The 17899-nt window shown below is 38.6% G+C and overlaps 1 protein-coding gene across 1 annotated transcript in view; it reads left to right on the plus strand.

Moving 5' to 3' along the window:
* The window catches only part of RUNX1T1 (RUNX1 partner transcriptional co-repressor 1), a 132134-nt gene that overhangs the window by 102909 nt on the left and 11326 nt on the right, over positions 1-17899 (plus strand). Inside the window, 2 exon segments of the mRNA XM_004768592.3 lie at positions 8643-8711; positions 13734-13924. Of these exon segments, the coding sequence (XP_004768649.3) occupies positions 8643-8711; positions 13734-13924 (260 nt within the window).

Below are 17899 nucleotides of genomic sequence, written 5' to 3' on the forward strand. Positions count from 1 at the left end.
AGAAATGGAATGCTTAATATGTAAGCATATCTAATATTGATATATGGAGAATGTTGAGCTTATAAGTAGAATATAGTCACAGATACATGGAAAGAAATCCTGAACCTGGGAGAATTTTTGAGTAGCCTGTGAACTTTCTCCTCAATTAATCACAAGTTATCACCATTTAAACTGGTGGCTACTACACGTGGGTGCCATCTGAGTAAACTTAGTGGAGATGGATTTGTGTCTGTCTGTGTTCGCTCATCTCTTTTTCTTATTTGTTTAGCCACACACCTGTCAACTCACTCAGGGCGCAGTCTGCACTGCAAACAAAACTAATCACACATGTGTTCATGACTTTGGCCTCATTATCACCCCTGGCTGATTATCAAAAATTAAAAACTTGTCTATTACTTGGCTATTGATCATATTATATTTTTTATTAAAATTATTCCTAAGCAATAAAGTTCCCTTTGTGCTTTAGGTTTGTGGATTCCGGCTCATCCCTGAATACTGAATGCTTATTGCCATAATAAGTGTTATACAAAGATTCCAAGTCACTTACTTCACCCACTAGGTATTATTCTAAAGCTTGTTTTTAAAGATGAATGTGCATTTGTTAGGATACATTAAGGCAAGCAATGAAAATAGGTTTAATTTGAATCAACACCAGTCCATGTAAAACTACTTAGAGCAGAGTTGATTAAGTATCCTGTTTTTTTATTTCCTTATTGTGAACAAAAATTGGTTAATCACGATAGCTCTGTTCAGGACAAATGAAGCTGGTATCTGTAACCATCCAGGGTCAGCAAAAATCAAAAGTCTTAAACTAAATAAAATTTTAGGAGTCCAAGAGTTTGGTTTAACCTGCTTTATTGAGCTGATTTGTTGAGTCAGTACTTATTTATTTAACGTTTACTATGGGCCAGGCATTGTGTTAGGCAACATAATAAAGGAATAAAATCCTTCCTCCCTTCCCTCGAGGAGCTTCTGATCTATTGGAGAAGAGAGACAGGGGCCCCAGCTAGTGCCCTGGCACAAGATGGCCCCTTAACTGACAGGATTAGGATTATCTACTGTCTACTACTGTCAAAGAAAAAGTTCAGCCACTAATGGGACTTCATGCCTAAGTGAGTTATTTGCAGCACCCAGAATATAGGACATGTCATATCATCACCACTGTTGCATATACATTCTGGTGATGCGAATGTATATTGTTCTCAAGGACAATAGGTTTAGTTTCCCTGTTAACTAAAAGAATAAAGTTGGTTTTAAAAAACTTCTTAGGGGTACCCAAATTACATTATTTCTGATGATGCTTTATGAATTCCTAGTTTTGGTCATACGAGGTTGCTTTGGCTTTACGTTTTTGGAGATTGTAATATTCAAAGACTATAAGCATTTCCTTTCTGTTTGTATTCTGACTTTTTTCTTTTAATAAACAGTCTTCATTGTGGCCACAGAACCACAGGCTACCTTTTAAAAAACCATCCCAACTTGAGAGGTAGCTTGTCAAGAATCACACAGTGTGCAAGTTTAAGCAATCGGCGTGGCCTTTCATTGTGTGCCTCCTCCTAGCCTTGAAGCCTGTGAGTTTTGTTTTTGTGGGGGCTGCGCTGTGACTCTGAGACAGCTGGTGGTTTATAATCATGGACCACACTGATTTCACATGAAGTGTTTTTGAAGGTTCTCTCCTAGGTTTTGGAGTTGAATATGTTGATGTGTAAAGAAAAGACCAGAGATTACTGGCTGATGAGTCTCATTTCTGCCTCCGGAGAGTGTGTCATCGAGTATGTCAAGTGTGTGTATAGATAAGAACTAGTGCTATGTCTGTATCTTTATGTACATGTAGATCTCTGTATCCTGCAGTTACATTACCCATGTCTCTTTTAGCTCAATTCTCTTAATTCCCTGCAGCTGCTACAGAGGTCAAATGAGACCTGCAGAACTTCAGAATAATATTATAGGAGATATCTTTAGTTCAAAATATTTCCTTGGTTACCTCCCTAGCTTGGAAACACTGGCAGTGTTTAGTCACACACAAATACACACACACACATCCACATTCTCTGAGAATTTTTTTTTAATTTTTATTTATTTATTTGACAGACAGAAATCACAAGTAGGCGGAGAGGCAGGCAGAGAGAGAGAGGAGATAGCAGGCTCCCCGCTGAGCAAAGAGCCCGATGTAGGGCTGAATCCCAGGACCCTGGGATCATGACCTGAGCCAAAGGCAGAGGCTTTAACCCACTGAGCCATCCAGGCGCCCCTTCTCTGAGAATTTTTAAATTGCATTTGGGGACTGGACAGAGGAGAACATAACCTCCATGACCACTCTGTTGTGCTTGTTAAACTTCACTCCCCCCTCTCACTTTTGAAATCTATCCGTAGTGTTAAGTCAGTGTGAGGGATTAGTAAGAGAACATGACTAATCTATTACTAATTGAGTTTTGGAGAGTTTTCCCTAGATATTAAATGAAGGCTATTTTGAACAGCCTCTTGAGCAATTTTTAAAATGGAGTACACACTAAGCCCATAATGTTGTTTCAACTCAAAAACAGGTTGGTATCGTGAAGGACTCTTCAAAATATTAGATTTTTTCCTTGAGCTCATAGATTTTTATTTTTATTGTTATTACTCACTTTCCAGGAAAAAGTCCAGATCTTTTAGTACTAAGTTAGAAAGTTAATTTTTAAAACAATTGTCTCTACTTTCAAAGTATGACTTGTTCTTTGTACATTTGAGTTTTGTTACATTGTAAATTTCACCCAAGAGAGGCTCATGCCATCAGAATTGATACATAGTGTCACTGAAGTAGAATTGCTTTTGTACATATAGGTGGGGAGCTGCTGGTTAGCGTTTCATGGGCCTGAGCATTGGTTTGGGCCTCTGTGCCGCTGCCTTTCTCCTCCTTTGTCTCCATTCCCCTTTTCTCTCAGTATGCTGTTCATATCACTCTCTCTTGGCTCCTGACATTTTATTTCCTTTAGATTACTTTCTTTTTACTGGCTGTGTACTATTCTAGAATCTTCCTATAGTTTATCTTGTATTTGTGTGCTTTCCTTCTGTATTTCTCAAGAAATTCTTTATACTGTTAGAATTAAAAGAAGTATCCAGTGATGGACTAATGTCAAGAGACTGGGCATAACTCTTTGAAATAGGAATGCACCCCCCCACACACACACACCTTTTTTGAATGTTTGGATATTGTGATGAGAATGTATGAAATTTTGAAAATACTTTCATGATGTTTTTGGTAAGAGTTTCAGAAAGAGGCTTTTTGTTTGTTTTAAATGGAATGAGAAGTCGAGTTGACCATTCATAAAGGAGCTCAGGACTTCTGAGTTTGGCAAATTAATACCACCCCTGCTTCAGGTAGATTGGTGGGGAAATTGGTATTTTAAAATTCCACTGGCCAGCAAGCTTTATGATTGTCATATAATTGAATTATAGAATTTCTCATTACTGTCTAAAACCTCAGGAAGTCCAGCATGAAGGTTAAAAGCACAGATCGTCTGGGTTTGAACCCCTCGTTTCTCTTCTCCCTAGTTTTATCATCTTTGGCAAGTAATTCTCTGTGCCTCCGTTTCCTCATCTATAAAATGGGAATGGTGATAATACATACTTTATAGATGTTTCTGTGTTAAATGAGTTAATTGGTATAAATCATATGGGACAGTGCCTGACCCATAGTAGATGTGATAAAAGTAATAGCTGTTATTATTACTTCTAATACGTAATCTGAAAAAGAACTTAAAAGGACTGATATATGAAGCCAGCTTCTTTGTATCCAAGATTATAAAATTAGAGTAAATTCTTAAGTACTTTTTTCATTCTGAAAATTCTTCAAAACAGTAATTTTTAGGTGGCTACTTTAACAGGCAGAAAAACTAGGAAAGGGGAATTCTGTCTTAAACACAGTAAATTTGCTGTACCTTTAGGACCCTACTTCATAATACAAGGCTATGGAAAAATGGTTTGCTCCCAGCCAAAGAAATATATCCTGTCTACTATCAGATTATAAAAGCCACAAACATATTATTCAGAGTATATCTGCATGTAAAAGTTTAGAGTTTTATATACTTGTATCGATTCCTTTAAATCACATCATGAAATTCATTTCAAGAGCATTCATCTGAGTGTCTAAGTGCCCACCGTATTTAAGTATATTGGGTTTAAAAAGAAGGGAGTAATAGTTAAATATAGCCATCTTTTAAAACCAAGAAGAGCTGATTGCCTCCTAGAGCACTTTTATTTTTTATTTTTTTAAAGATTTTATTTATTTATTTGACAGATAAATCACAAGTAGGCAGAGAGGTAGGCAGAGAGAGGAAGGGAAGCAGGCTCCCTGCCGTGCAAAGAGCCCGATGCGGGGCTCGATCCCAGGACCCCGGGATCATGACCTGAGCCAAAGGCAGAGGCATTAACCCACTGAGCCACCCAGGTGCCCCGGTACTTTTATTGTTAAAAAATCCTACAGCAGTTCTGGCTTCTAGGTTTGGTTTGGGCCTCTGAAACAAAATATTGAAGTTTCTGAATTCATTATATCCTTAAAAATAATAACTAACATTTATAAAGATGAACCCACTTAACCTGTCCTTTCTTTTGGTGGTTTTGTGATAGATAGTATCATGATCTCAGCTTCATTCTGCCCACTACAGGATAAAGACCATACGTAGGTGCTGCCAAGCTTTCAGCCTTGCTGTTCTGGGTCAGATGAGGTCCCATTGATTCTGCACAGGCTATCAGCTCATCCCTTCATATATACTGATAGCGGCCCTTTGCTGTTTCTAGTGGCCAATGGTCTCCATTCTGTCGTAAGTGTAGTGTTATCTTCCATCTCCTACATCATAGATTGCTTTTTCTGTTCTCCATCTCTTAGAACTACTCCTACACCTTGACGCAGTCCCTCTCTTCATAGATGTGTTCTCTCCTGGAGGGTCCTCCTCTTCTCTTCTTGCCCCCAAACAATTTGTGTCCCAAAGAAAGCCAGAACTCAATTTAGGACTTTCCTGTAATTTTGCAGTCTTTCAGTAGTTATGTATGTATATGTTTCACATTTTAAACCATCTCCTATAGGCTCTTTTGTCTTTGTTTCTGTGACTGCATTTTAATACAGCTATCCATTTTATAGCAACTGATGTTTTATAGGTGGTCAAGATTTAATGGTGAATAAAAAAATTGCTTCTTTAAAATCTGGGCCTTACAAACATAAGGTGTTTTACATAGGTTTGTCTAGAGCAGTCAATATATATATATTTTTTAATTTTTTAGAAGAGTTTAGGGGCGCCTGGTTGCTCAGTGGGTTAAAACCTCTGCTTTTGGCTCAGGTCATGATCCCAGGGTCCTGGGATCGGATCCCCACATCAGGCTCTCTGCTCAGCAGGGAACCTGCTTCCCCACCCCCAACCCCGGCCTGCCTCTCTGCCTACTTGTGATCTCTGTCTGTCAAATAAATAAACTCTTAAAAAAAAAAAGTTTATTTACTTATTTGACAGAGAGAGAGAGATTACAAGTAGGCAGAGAGGCAGGCAGAGAGAGGGAGAAACAGTCTCCCTTATGGCGCAGAAAGCCCGATGTGGGCCTCCCTGGATCCCAGGACCCTGAGATCATGACCTGAGCTGAAAGCAGAGGCTTAACCCACTGAGCCACCCAGGTGCCCTAGAGCAGTCAATATTCTAAATTAAGGAGGTCCCAAGAGGGAAGTTGTCTCTTGTAGTATAGAGCAACGTAAGGACTTTTTTTTGTTTTTTAAACTCAGCATTGCCTATAAAGACATTGTTATTGCTACTACTTCAACAGAAGAGAAGATAGCATATTTATTAGGCATTTGGTTTCTGTAGCGATTTTATTCATCAGTGTATCCAAAGTAGATGCTGAGGAGTACATCTGATTTCTCCCTTCTTATACATTTACATATATATGTGAATCTGTTTATTTTATAAAAATTTCTTGCCTTTGGATTCCTCTCTTATTTCAAAAAGAAACTCTTTCAGAAGGTAGTCTGGGATAAAGAAAAGTTTTACTGGATTATTGGCTTTGGTGTTTCTGTTGGTTTCAAGGTCAGGTGCAGTTTGAGTCTACATGTCACTGAGAATTTTAGGGATATATAGCCAACTCGAAATATTGCGTAACTGTCCAGTGTGGTATATGGACCCTCACAATCTCTACTGTACAATGCCTGGGAAGGTGGGTGCCTGATTAAGGCTTAAACATCATGTTTGATTAATTTTGGAGACTATAAACATTTAGAGTTTTAAATAAAATTTATACAAGTAACATGTAAGAAATTTAAGGACTTCCCAGTAAGGACTAAGACAGAATTACTAACTATGGAAATAAATTCTGTCCCCAAGTGACCTATACTCAGGGAATAAAAAATTACTGTTGAATATTGCTTAATCCAAATCTCTTGAGAGGTTTTTTGGGTTTGTTTTTCCTTTTTCCTTTCGTTTCTTTTTAAGTTTTGTGCTATGTGAATTTAAATGCTAGGAGAAGAAACTTTAAGGTGCTTTTTTCCACCTTAATTATTCATGAGGAAGTAAGTATCCATTCTTACTGGACAGCCTACTAAGTCATAATGGTGTTAACAGTAACGAGGGTAATAGCATCTAATGTCTAATGAGAGTTTGGGGTGTGCCAAGCTGAGCATGTAATAGGAAGTACCTCTTTCAGTCTCCACAGCAGTGCACTCGAATGTTGTACCCGTGTCCCACTTTACAGATGTGGAGACAGAGACATGGAAAAACTAACCTGAGCAATGTCACCTGACTAGTAGGTGGCAAAGCTAAGATTCAACTTCACTGGGCTGAATGAAGTCTCTTCTGCCTAAGCTCTCCGGGGCGGTAATTAATTTCTTTCATGCTTGGCCTTTGGATAACTTAACATTACTTTTCCCATTGCCTGTAATAATGATTGGCCATTATAAATAATTTTTACTAAGCTGTTGATCTTTTCTTAATCCAATAAATGGAAAAAACTTTTTTTTCTTTTGCTACTTTGGAGAAGATGTGATTTTTCTTTATATATCAATTCTTACACTTTAAGCCAAAATCTGTTCATAAAAAACTGTCTTTAAAAGCTGCCATAGGTTTCTCTCTGTTTCATTGTGTCTTATGGAATGTGAACTTGATTATACTTTCTTTATTTCTTCTGGAAATAGTGGTGTGGAAGGTAATCCTGATGAATCTAATTAGCCATATCACATTTTCTTGAAGTTGTGTGTGCTCCAAACAGTTTTATCTAGCTGTTTTATGAATGAAAATTACTTAAATAAAAATATTTTGGTTTTCATCATTTTCCTTATAGAATTCAATGTGTGCATGAGAATAGCCATGAGAATGGATATTTCAAGTGCATCTGATTATCACGTAATCATGAAATTATAAAGTTTTAAGAATTTGTATATTTGGAATAATTACAGATTTAAAAAACATTGCAAAGATAATACAGAGTTTCCAGATGCCCTTCATTAAGCTATAATAAGCTTTTGCTAATTCAGAATAGTTGGGGAAATCTTCAGCTTGAGCCACTGGTAATCAATGTACCCTACAAGGAATCAAAACATTCAAACCTATTTAAGGCATTCAAATGTAAAATGATGTCTACTTAGCTAAATTGAGTGTGCTTTTCTCTGTTTTCCATACTCTGTATTCTGGTACTTGACATTTCTTAAAATGTTGGGAAAATTTTAATTACTTGAAACTTATCAGAGGTTGAATGATTGTTGTCTTTATAAAAATTAAATTTTTTTTCTTGCCCCCAAACCTCTAAATATATAGGCTTTCATTGAAAATTCAATAGGGAAGATGCGTAGTACATATTTTAACTATGGAAGACATTTTCGGTTTATTTTCTGTGATACCTAGAAAAATGCAAAAGGTATCCTATCATTTCCACAATCATGTTATTTTGGAGGTTAGCATTCCTACATCAGCTTATTATGATCTGTTTTCTCAAACTTTTAAAATTTGACAAGAATAAGCCCAGCGTTTCATTTAAAGTGAAACGTCATTTTGTTTTAGAAAGCATGTACTAATCCTGTTTTGTTACCTGAATATCTCTGAATTCATTCTAATGAGTCTGTCTTCCTTCCACCCATGTCCAATCCATATGATCCAATTTGTGTGGAAATGTTTAGTGCTCGGCGAGATTTTTAAGAGGTCATTGTGCGAACTGGTTGGCTATGGAGTAAGGCTCACTATTTCTTGGAATCAGAGCTATGTGAAAATTATATTAGCCTAAGATTTGATTTTTTAACTACCAATCTGACTCTTGAAAAGAAAACTACCAAATATAATTCATATATAATAAATATATATATTAAATATATAATAAAGCATGCCTATAGAAATTCCCAGAGTGAGAGGGTTCTGGGACCAGTGCTCCCAGACATCATATTGTATAATGTAATCATTGAAGTTGTTTAATTTTGAGCATACAAGGCATTTAGACCAATGACCTTCTGTTTTCCTTGAGCTCTGATGACTGGCCTTGCTATTTGTGTTTATTTTCTAGAAGTGAAACGCTCCGCCTTTCAAAATTATGTTTTTGTAGAGCAGCCAAGAGAACAGGCATGGCTTGCTTCTATTCCGTGTAGTGACATAACGTGCTTATGGTGCTTTCTTCCTTTCCCCACCCGCTTTGCATCCCTTTCCTAGATGCGCATCGGGAATTCCTTCACAGGCCTGCTTCTGGATACGTGCCAGAGGAGATCTGGAAGAAAGCTGGTAAGAACTGTTGAAAAACACGAGTCTAGTGTTCTGGCAGCTGTGCACAGTTGTTCATGCAGTGATGTGAGGAGCGACAAGGAGGGCCTTTCCTGCGAACAACAACAAAAACAAAACAGCCCCCCCCACCCACAATCCAAAAATTTTAAGCCCTAATTAATATTCTTTCACCAGGCCTGATTAGAACATGAAATAGTTTTCATTTTAGGAGCATCTGCTAGTGCCACGTAATTGACCGTCTGGCAACGTTTCTGTTTTAAACCCCTGTTTTTCAGGTGCTGTCATGGTTTTGGGATGAAAGCTGGCATAAGAGGTCTCAGCTTGCATGCAGTTTACTCTTAATGAAGAAACAAATCTGATGTTTCAGAAATTAAATTGCACACATCAGTCTTTTCTCCTGATTTTTAAAAATGGAGATTCAATTGGCACATCTCTGAAATTCTTTTTAAAAAAATCCTAACAAAACTAGTTGACTTGTTGAGGAACTAAACTTCCAGATTTTATGACTACAACCAGTATATAAAATTGATCGCCTGTGCTAATTAATACTCAGTGACCTGAACTAAATTGTTTCCTAAATTAAATGACCAAGTTATGCTAAACTTCTATTCCTCCCTCCTATGTACAGTGTCAGATTTTCCTTAAGAGATACTGGTCTCCATTCTGGGGCTCATTTAAAGTTCCCGGTGTCACACTGGCTTCAGAGGGTTCAGATCTGGCAGAATGTTGGGGGAACACCAACTCTTAGAAAAGTTAAGCCAAAACCTTGTGAAAACTGACTCATGAGAGAAAACATATAACCTGTTTCAAGAGTTAAAGATGATATGACAGACACATACTGTAGCTTTGAGCTGCTCTAAATTCCAACTATTAAAATAGTTTGACTGGAAAAACTGGAAAATGCTCTTTCTGCAAAGGATTGGATGGGTGTAGGAGACATAGTGAAGGGAAAGTGTCTTTTGAGGTTGTGATTTGACCCAGCCATGTCCATAGTTCTTTGCAACTTGGCTGATGCTCTGATCATTTGACTCTTATCAAGTGTTTTTACGGATTTTTAAAGAAAAACCTGATTTTGTAAGAGTGACAAGAAGTTTCCAAATCTGATAGTATGCTAGACCTGGTAGCTTCGATTGAGAACCAGAAGGCTCTCTTGAATGTCCAGTATGCCCATCAGATAGCATATTCAGCTTAAATGCTATGTCTGTTGCTCAGCTGCATACTCTTACCAGATTCACAGCATCACCTCTAAGATTTCTTCCTGGGTCACGGGCTACTCTCCAGCTGTTAAAATGTGCCAGGTGTCACCTATCTGGAAAAAGAATTGCTACATCTTCTTTCTGAGCACTTTTTCTTCCCCATTCTTAAGCTGTCAGTGCAACTTATTCTAGTAAGAGACACAAAGAATGGTCATTTGGGACAGCAGAAGGATGACATTTTCTGTTGCGGGAGAGAGTCTTTCTCTGCATCTCCCTTATTTATGTGTATTTAAGTTAAACCCTTGATAGTTCATAAAGAAAAATTGACAGGAAAGCCTTGTGTAATCCAAATTCTTTTGCTGTGCTATTATCTGCTCAAGTCTTTGTTTGACTGCTATTAAGCGAGAGCAGATTTTTCTGAACGTACCACCTTTGTTGTAAAGTCAACTTGAATAGCTCTGCACAAAGGAAGTCCTACCATAAGTGGTAAGCAATTGGAAGCAGATTCAAAACGGCACTGTATATTTGCCACTTAATCAGGTTCTTTAAAAATTTGACATGTTGTAATCTATTGAGTCCACTCTTATTTTTCTTCACTGTTTTATGGGTTTCTGAAACTAATTCTGGGTATACTTGACATCGTGAGGGCAACACGAGGAGAGAAAGAACAATGCTTGCTTCTGTTGGGTCTGTGGACTCTAAGAAGCATTTAACCTTAGCAAACAAATGATGCCCAGAACATTTTTTAGATGTGCCTATTTCTGTCTTAGGATTTCAGTCTAAAATAGGACTTGGAAGCGGAGTCAATTACTTTTGTGTATTTGTGTTATTCTCACAACAGTATCCCTCATCTGCTACAAAAAAACAGTTTTGGGACAGTTTTCTATGGATAGATGCTCATATTGAGGAGTATATTAAATCCCTTAAGTACAGGTGACAGTTTTATCTGGAAATCTTTAATAACTGCTTTTAATATTTATCTTTATAGGCTTATTAAAAAGCATTTCTAGTGTTGAGAGTCAGGGCATCCAGCAAGATAAAAACACCAAGGGCAGAATGTGATATCGGCTTGTTATTATTGGAGAGCTTTTTCCCCCAAGATTCTAAAATCTGCTGTGGGCAAAATTTTTTTTTGAAGAAAACCTATAAAGTATGTCTTTGCCATCAAAGTATTATACATTACCTTTGTTGTAAAAGATAAGTAAATAAAAGAAAGTTTAAAGCATTTGAAAAATATCAAAGGAGTAGAGCTCTCAAAATTCAATGTAGTGTAACCAGTGCATCCTTTTTCATAGGAAATTATAATTGCAAAAAGTATGTCCTGTGCATGAATGTATGTCATACAACCGTTAGCACCATTTTATTTTGAAATGATTTCAAACCTGCAGAAAAGTTGCAAAAAATGGTATAAAAATTGCTGTATTCTTTTTATCCAGTTTTCCCTATTTTACTGTATTTGCTTTAATATCTTTCTATTCCTCTTTCCTTCCCTCCCTTTCTTTCTCTGTTGCACATATTTTCCCCCAACCACTTGAGAGTAAGGTGCAGATGTAATTCCCTTTTACCCTAAACATTTTAGTGTGTATTTCCTAGGAACAAGGACATCCTCTTGCTTAAATAACTATAGTACAGTCACCAAAATCAGGACATTAATAGTATGTAATTCACAGACCCCATTCAAATTCTGCATGTTACCCCATTAAGAGTATAATAGTGTAACAATACACATTTTAAAATATTTTGGGTCCTAACCAATGTTGAGAAGGCCTCATCAGTTTCCCCCTAAAATTAGTATTTTTAAAAGCAACAGCAAAAGTAAAAGAACACACCATAAAGGTATGAAAAGTCTTCATAAAACTGAGGAAAAAAATCTAACGTAAAGATGGTTTTCAAATCACAACCGAATGTTTTCTTCAGTGTATTTCTTTTTCAAACGATCAGTGAATGTTTGCAGTTGGTAATAAATATTCAAGCACCTTGCAAATGTCCTACCAACTCTCTTTGCTGATCTGTATATGCCTGTGGGATTAGAATAGGAATGCATAATTTAAATATAAATTGCCTGATTTGCATACACAATTAGTCAAGCTACAGCTTTGATCGTAAGCAAAAATTATTGTCCTGTATTACCACTTAGATAGAATTTTAATTCACCTTGAATATTCAAACTAAATTAGACCCTGGCTGTCTAGTTAGAAGGGCAGTACTTCCCTGGTGCCCCTGGTCGTTTATGATAGGGTAATAAAGGCATCCTTTCGCCTCCTGGTGAAGACCTACAAGCTCTGTGCGGTGCTGTTTCTATCCAGGTTTTAAAAGGCATATCTTAGAGCAACCAACAAAGGCTTAACATATTTTGGTTAATATTTCCGGTCTGGATCTTTCCCTTATAGTTTAGTGTGTAAAACCTAGCAGTCATTACAAAAGAAAGAAGTTCAGAAATACTGTGAAGTGACCTGGGCTACAGAAGTCATGCCGGCTAATTACAAGTGGAGAGCTTTCGATGGTCCTCCAGACCAGGGCTCTAGATGTGTGAAACAAACCACCGAAGTTTAAAAAACCTTAGGAATATTTGCATCTCTTACATTTTTAATCTACAGTAAAACATTTTTTTATTAGGAATCTATGTTTTTAATTAAACAGAACATTTAATTAAGGTGCTTTTTAAGTGGGTGAAACAATTAAGTGCAAACACTTGAATGAAACATGTCATAATTAGTTTTAATAGAGTGTTAATTGGTACTAGGTTTGCCAAGTTAATAATTACTGCTTATTAAATTTTCAATTAATCATTGTCATTTTGCTTTGAATAAAGATGAAAATTAGATAAACTAATTTAGGGGGAGGATATTTTCCCTTGTTAATTAGAACAGTTAATTTTTTTAAATGGAAATTACTTGTTTTACTTGTCAATCTCATATTGTACATTAGTCAAATCTTTGCACCCTTTCCACAGCCAAAAATAAAGAGCTGATTTGACACCTTGCAGGTCTGTAGGCAGGCCTGATTGTTTTGGCCTCTGGTATGATTCAATTACATTTGTCTAGTGCAACAGTTGGTTATGTAAAGCTGTGGATATATTTGATGGAGTCGATGGGCAATGGCTTAAAACTGGGAAATGAGAAAATGATTTTTACAGAACCCTACCATCTAGCTAGCCCATTAAGGGCATAAGTCCACATGACTCGGGAAATGACTTAGGAAAAAGAAAAGCCAGATCATCTGTTTCATCCTGGATTTTTCTTTGCAAGGTCTACATTGACATAATTGCCGTGTGAATTACCTTCACTATACTGCTGTGTGTTTCACTATTGTGCTGTGTTTCACCAGCAAAACAATTGTTAGCCCTTAGATGTGTATATGTGTAAAATCCATCCCCTTCCTCTTTTCTTTTGAAAGCTTTTGAACATGGACTCCCTATGTGCATATTAACCTATAGCCTTGTAGCAAACCGCCTCAACGTGTCTGAATTATTCTAGGCAGATTTCTGGTAGTGGTATTCGTCCTTTAGCTACTGAAGTCTGGTTTCCTAATCATTTCTGGAGGTACTAGTTTGATAGAAAAGTTGTAGTGATGCAGTAGTAGTTTAAAAAATATTCCCAGACAACGCAAGTTAAAGAAAAAAAAAAAAAAAACTCAAACTCACCCTTTGTTTTCCTAAATGAATTTCAGAAAGCTGCTCGTTTTTAGGCAGCCAGGAGAACTGCCCAATAATTGCGATGAGAGTCACGCCCCTTCTCTAGAATTGTGTTTAACGGCGGTCAGTGGCCAAGGTCCTGCGCTAACAGGGAAATGTTCTCTTGTCCGGTGCGGCCTTCCTGGCACACAGAGGAGGCGGTCAACGAGGTGAAGCGCCAGGCGATGACCGAGCTGCAGAAGGCGGTGTCGGAGGCCGAGCGGAAAGCCCATGACATGATCACGACCGAGCGCGCCAAGATGGAGCGCACGGTGGCGGAGGCCAAGCGGCAGGCGGCGGAGGACGCGCTGGCCGTCATCAATCAGCAGGAGGATTCGAGCGAGGTGAGGTGCTGGTGGGAGCTTGCGTGGCAAGCAGATCGTTTCCGTAACGCGGGTTCTCGGTTTGGAGTCCAGGAGGTCCCCAATAAAAGTGGGTATTGGATTGTAGACAAACCCATCTCTGGGGTGGGGGTGGAAATTAGAATAATTTGGGAGGAGTCCTGGCACTTGTGGAATCCATGAAGACCTTGAGCAGATGTCTTTATTAATGACCCAAAAGGACAACTCTGCCAAGAAGGGTTTTTAACGTCTTTGGTGGATAACAGATGAAAGGGAAATGCTCACAACTTCCTCGCACTGTTTAGGGCTCCGGACTCGGCTGTGTGCACGTGCCTCTGTCAGCGTCTGTGTGTGGTTTTCTGTAGAAGGGGTTCCATAGGGACGCCCTGTGCAGACATGCTCTCCAAAGTCCTACTGTGGGGCTGGCATCGCAGCCACTCCCTTCATTATGGGGCCTAAATTTCAGTAGGAAAACGGCGTCTGCATCAGTTCAACCTTTCTAAGAGATCCACCGCACAATCTGTTTTTCCATGTTATTTTATAATAACCATTATGCCCGTCATTTCATAGATCACATCGCCACTGGAGGTAATATTATTTGGTATTACCTGAGTATATTAAAATACATACCCATAACCCAAATGGCTCAAGGATCTAGGAAGTAACTAAAACACGGTACTTACCAGAATGCTTTTTAAAATAGAGCCTGGAAAGTCAGAACAACGTGGTAATACTTTGCATGAATTAATTAATGTGGCCCCACAGTCACCCCCCACCCCAGGGTAACTTCAGATAAAGGACTTTAGTTAGCTAGTCTCACCAAGCTGAACTAGCAAAAGCGTCCACTGGCCTACTACAATACATATCTATAATTTGTGAGGGAGAGTAAGAATTTAATTTGTACCAGGCTTCTCTGTAGATGAAAGACCCTGCGGGAATCACTCAATGCCCAGAGTTTCTATTTAATGTGTAGCAGATGAATAACAAGGGGACAAAAGGAATTGATTTTCAACATTTGAAAGTTTCTCAGGAAAAGAGGGACAAAGGGAAGTTTATCTACTCTTTAACTGCTGACTTTTCTATTGTTGAATTAAGCTAGACATAAATTCGATTTTATTGGCATCTTGTGGCTAAAATATTTAAGGACCTTGTTTTGTGTTTTGTTGTTGTTGCTGTTGTTGTTGTTGTTTTAATTTCTATTAACATCCTTTGGAGAGAATTTGTCCTACTCCATTTAAGTTAGTAATACCATGAAACACAGTAGTTGCCTTCACTAAAAACATCACTTACACAAGAACACTTTGGGGCTGTTCTGTATGGTAGGGATATTTTTGTAGTGGCCACTACAAAATATCCACCAAATGAATGTTTAGGAAGAGATTGAAAAACTAAGTCTTTGTATCTGGGAAATAGCATGCTGTATTCCTTCAGGAGCTAAATGCTTTGTATCTTTATTCCTGACATCCATCCAGAAAAATCCAAGATCTTGACACTAGGACTTAGCGCTATTGAAGTGAGGATCATTACAGTCATTTTTGGATGCAGATCATCTGAGAGGCAACTTAAGTCTGATTTCTTTAAACTGCATTACCTCTTGTAAGACTTAGAGTCCGTGTGGGGGACTTGATCCCGCCAATAATTGAGTTCCTTTTCTTCAAAAGCAATGTAAACATTTTCCTGAGGCTAGGAGAGCAAAAGGTAGAAGAGATTTCATTGGAATGAAGCTGAGACTCCTCCAGACTTGGACATAAGTCCACACACAAATATACTATAAAAGTGGTTTGACTAAGGACTTGATGGAGAAGTTAATCCACTAGCCCTAAATTAATGTTGGACTTCTTCTGAGGAATGACAGGGTCTGGGAATAGTCAGAGTGCCTGGTGGTAGTAAGTTTAGTCAGCTCTATCTTTATGCCCAAATTTATAGGTAAATGCTTTTTTATTTTCCCCTACAGGGATTCTTTACTTTTAACTTAGAAGTGAGGGCAAAACTTTGAATCCAACATATTATTTTTTTTTAGTCTATTTTTTCCTCTCATTGTGGAATAATATGCCTTTTCATAGAAATGACCTGATAAAAGTCACCCCAGCAGTGATGCTTGTAAGTCACCTCAGGTCCACAAAGCTCCATAGGCCCCTCTGGGACAGAAGCAGAACAACTTTGATTTCCTTGAACTAGGGTCTAACTCCTTATTCCAGCCTTCCCCATGGTTGGCCCCAGGGTGGGCATCTCTTAGGCCAGGACTGCTTGGCCCAGCAGAGAAGAGAGCCCAGGAACTTCTCAGGACTCTCTTCTGTTCCAGGGGTTTTCTTGAATTTTAGCTGCTCAACCCCCAGATAAGACCCACCTGTGCTGTAGAAATTTGACAAATTGTTCTTTGTTCTTTAGAAAAAATACATAGGCAGTCTCACTGCCATAGTAATTGGTTGAAAAAAAAAATTCCCATTAAATGTAGGAATCATTGATTTAAAAACTGTACTATGAAATTAATGGGCATTCCTCAAAAAAAAAAAAAAAAAAAAAAAAAAAGAGTCATGTTTGTGACCTGCCCAGGGCAGTTTGTGATTCAATACTACAACTCTACATTACTCATACCCACATATTCATTTATTCTTTCAACAGCAAAGTTTTGAGCTTTATTCTGTGTCGGGGAGGTTGCTAGACACTGAGGGTACCTGTGCTCTTATGTAGGATACAGTGCATAGAGGAGGCACATCACTAAATTATAAGAGTCAGGAACTGGTCAGGAACTGGTCAGCAGCTGCGCTCCTTTCCCTCCAGCCTCACCACTTCAGCACTGCTTTCTTGGGAAAGGAGCACGTCAGTACCTCCGTGCAGGAGGAAGAGAAAAGATGGAGAAAGAAGCCGTGTCAGGCTTTGAGAGCAGGAGGGCTATGTGGCTCGTGAAGGTTTGGGACGGCTCATTCAGGCTGCAGAGTGGAGAGAGATTAGAGGAAACGAAAAGGAGGGACCAATCTGTTTCAGGAGACAGATGGGGATGAAGATGGTTGGAGGCACTGGGGTTGGAGGAAATTGTATCCATTGTAACCGTTGGCTGGGAACCCATGAGATAAAATGGACAGGATATTAGGACACGGGGGCTATCACGGAAGAGGAGGGTGTCCAGTCAGAGGGGTTGGAGACACACATGTCAGGTGATCCTATTTGAACAGTCTTCAGAAACTCACTGGCTTTGATCTGCCCAGGGTGTGTATTTTTCCTCTGGGGGAGAAAGTTGGTAGAACAGGTAACCTTCATTTTTTGGGTGCATAAACAACACAGGTTAAAACACTGTAAGAAGCTCAGTCAGTGACTGAATCCAACTAGACAGTTCCCCTCTGTGAACCTAAAAAGTAAATAGCACAAAGTCTTAAATAGTTTGTACTGTTCAATGTGAAAATCAGGTTAGTAGACTACAAAGGCAGGGTACAGGGTGACCATACCTCCCAGTTTGAATGACGCAGTCCTGGTTTACTCCTGTTGTCCCTTGTATTAACAGATTGGTCCCCTTTATTCTGGAGAGTTCTGGTTTGTACGATGAGTTATAAAGCCACACCATTTACAGGGCCACGCTCAGGAGATTTGATGGCCATCTTTTGCTAGCAAAGCTCCCAGGCAGTTGCATGGTGTAGAAGGAATTTAAGAGGAGGACCTGAATCCTGGTTCCCTCTCAGTTACCCTGTCCGGTGTCCTGGGGTGAATTCTTTCCCTTCTGTGAGCCTTTATTTCTTCTGAAGGAATGAGATGTTATTTGCTTACCTCATAGGGGTGTTTCAAAGTTTTTTTGTCTGTTTGTTTTTTGTTGAAGTAGAGCTGACACACAGTGTTCTGAGGATTTTTTTTGACACTGCATTTTAATTCAGAGTGTTTTGAGGGCTGTAATGCAAGACTTCATTAACTGCTCCTATTTACCACAGTCCTGCATCTCCAGATACACTGTATTTCTGACTGAACCCGGTCTTTTTCTCCCTTACTTTG

Source organism: Mustela putorius, unplaced genomic scaffold (genome assembly GCF_011764305.1).
Source record: "Mustela putorius furo isolate JIRA1106 unplaced genomic scaffold, ASM1176430v1.1 tig00003846_pilon_pilon_pilon, whole genome shotgun sequence".
Taxonomy (NCBI): Eukaryota; Metazoa; Chordata; class Mammalia; order Carnivora; family Mustelidae; genus Mustela; species Mustela putorius.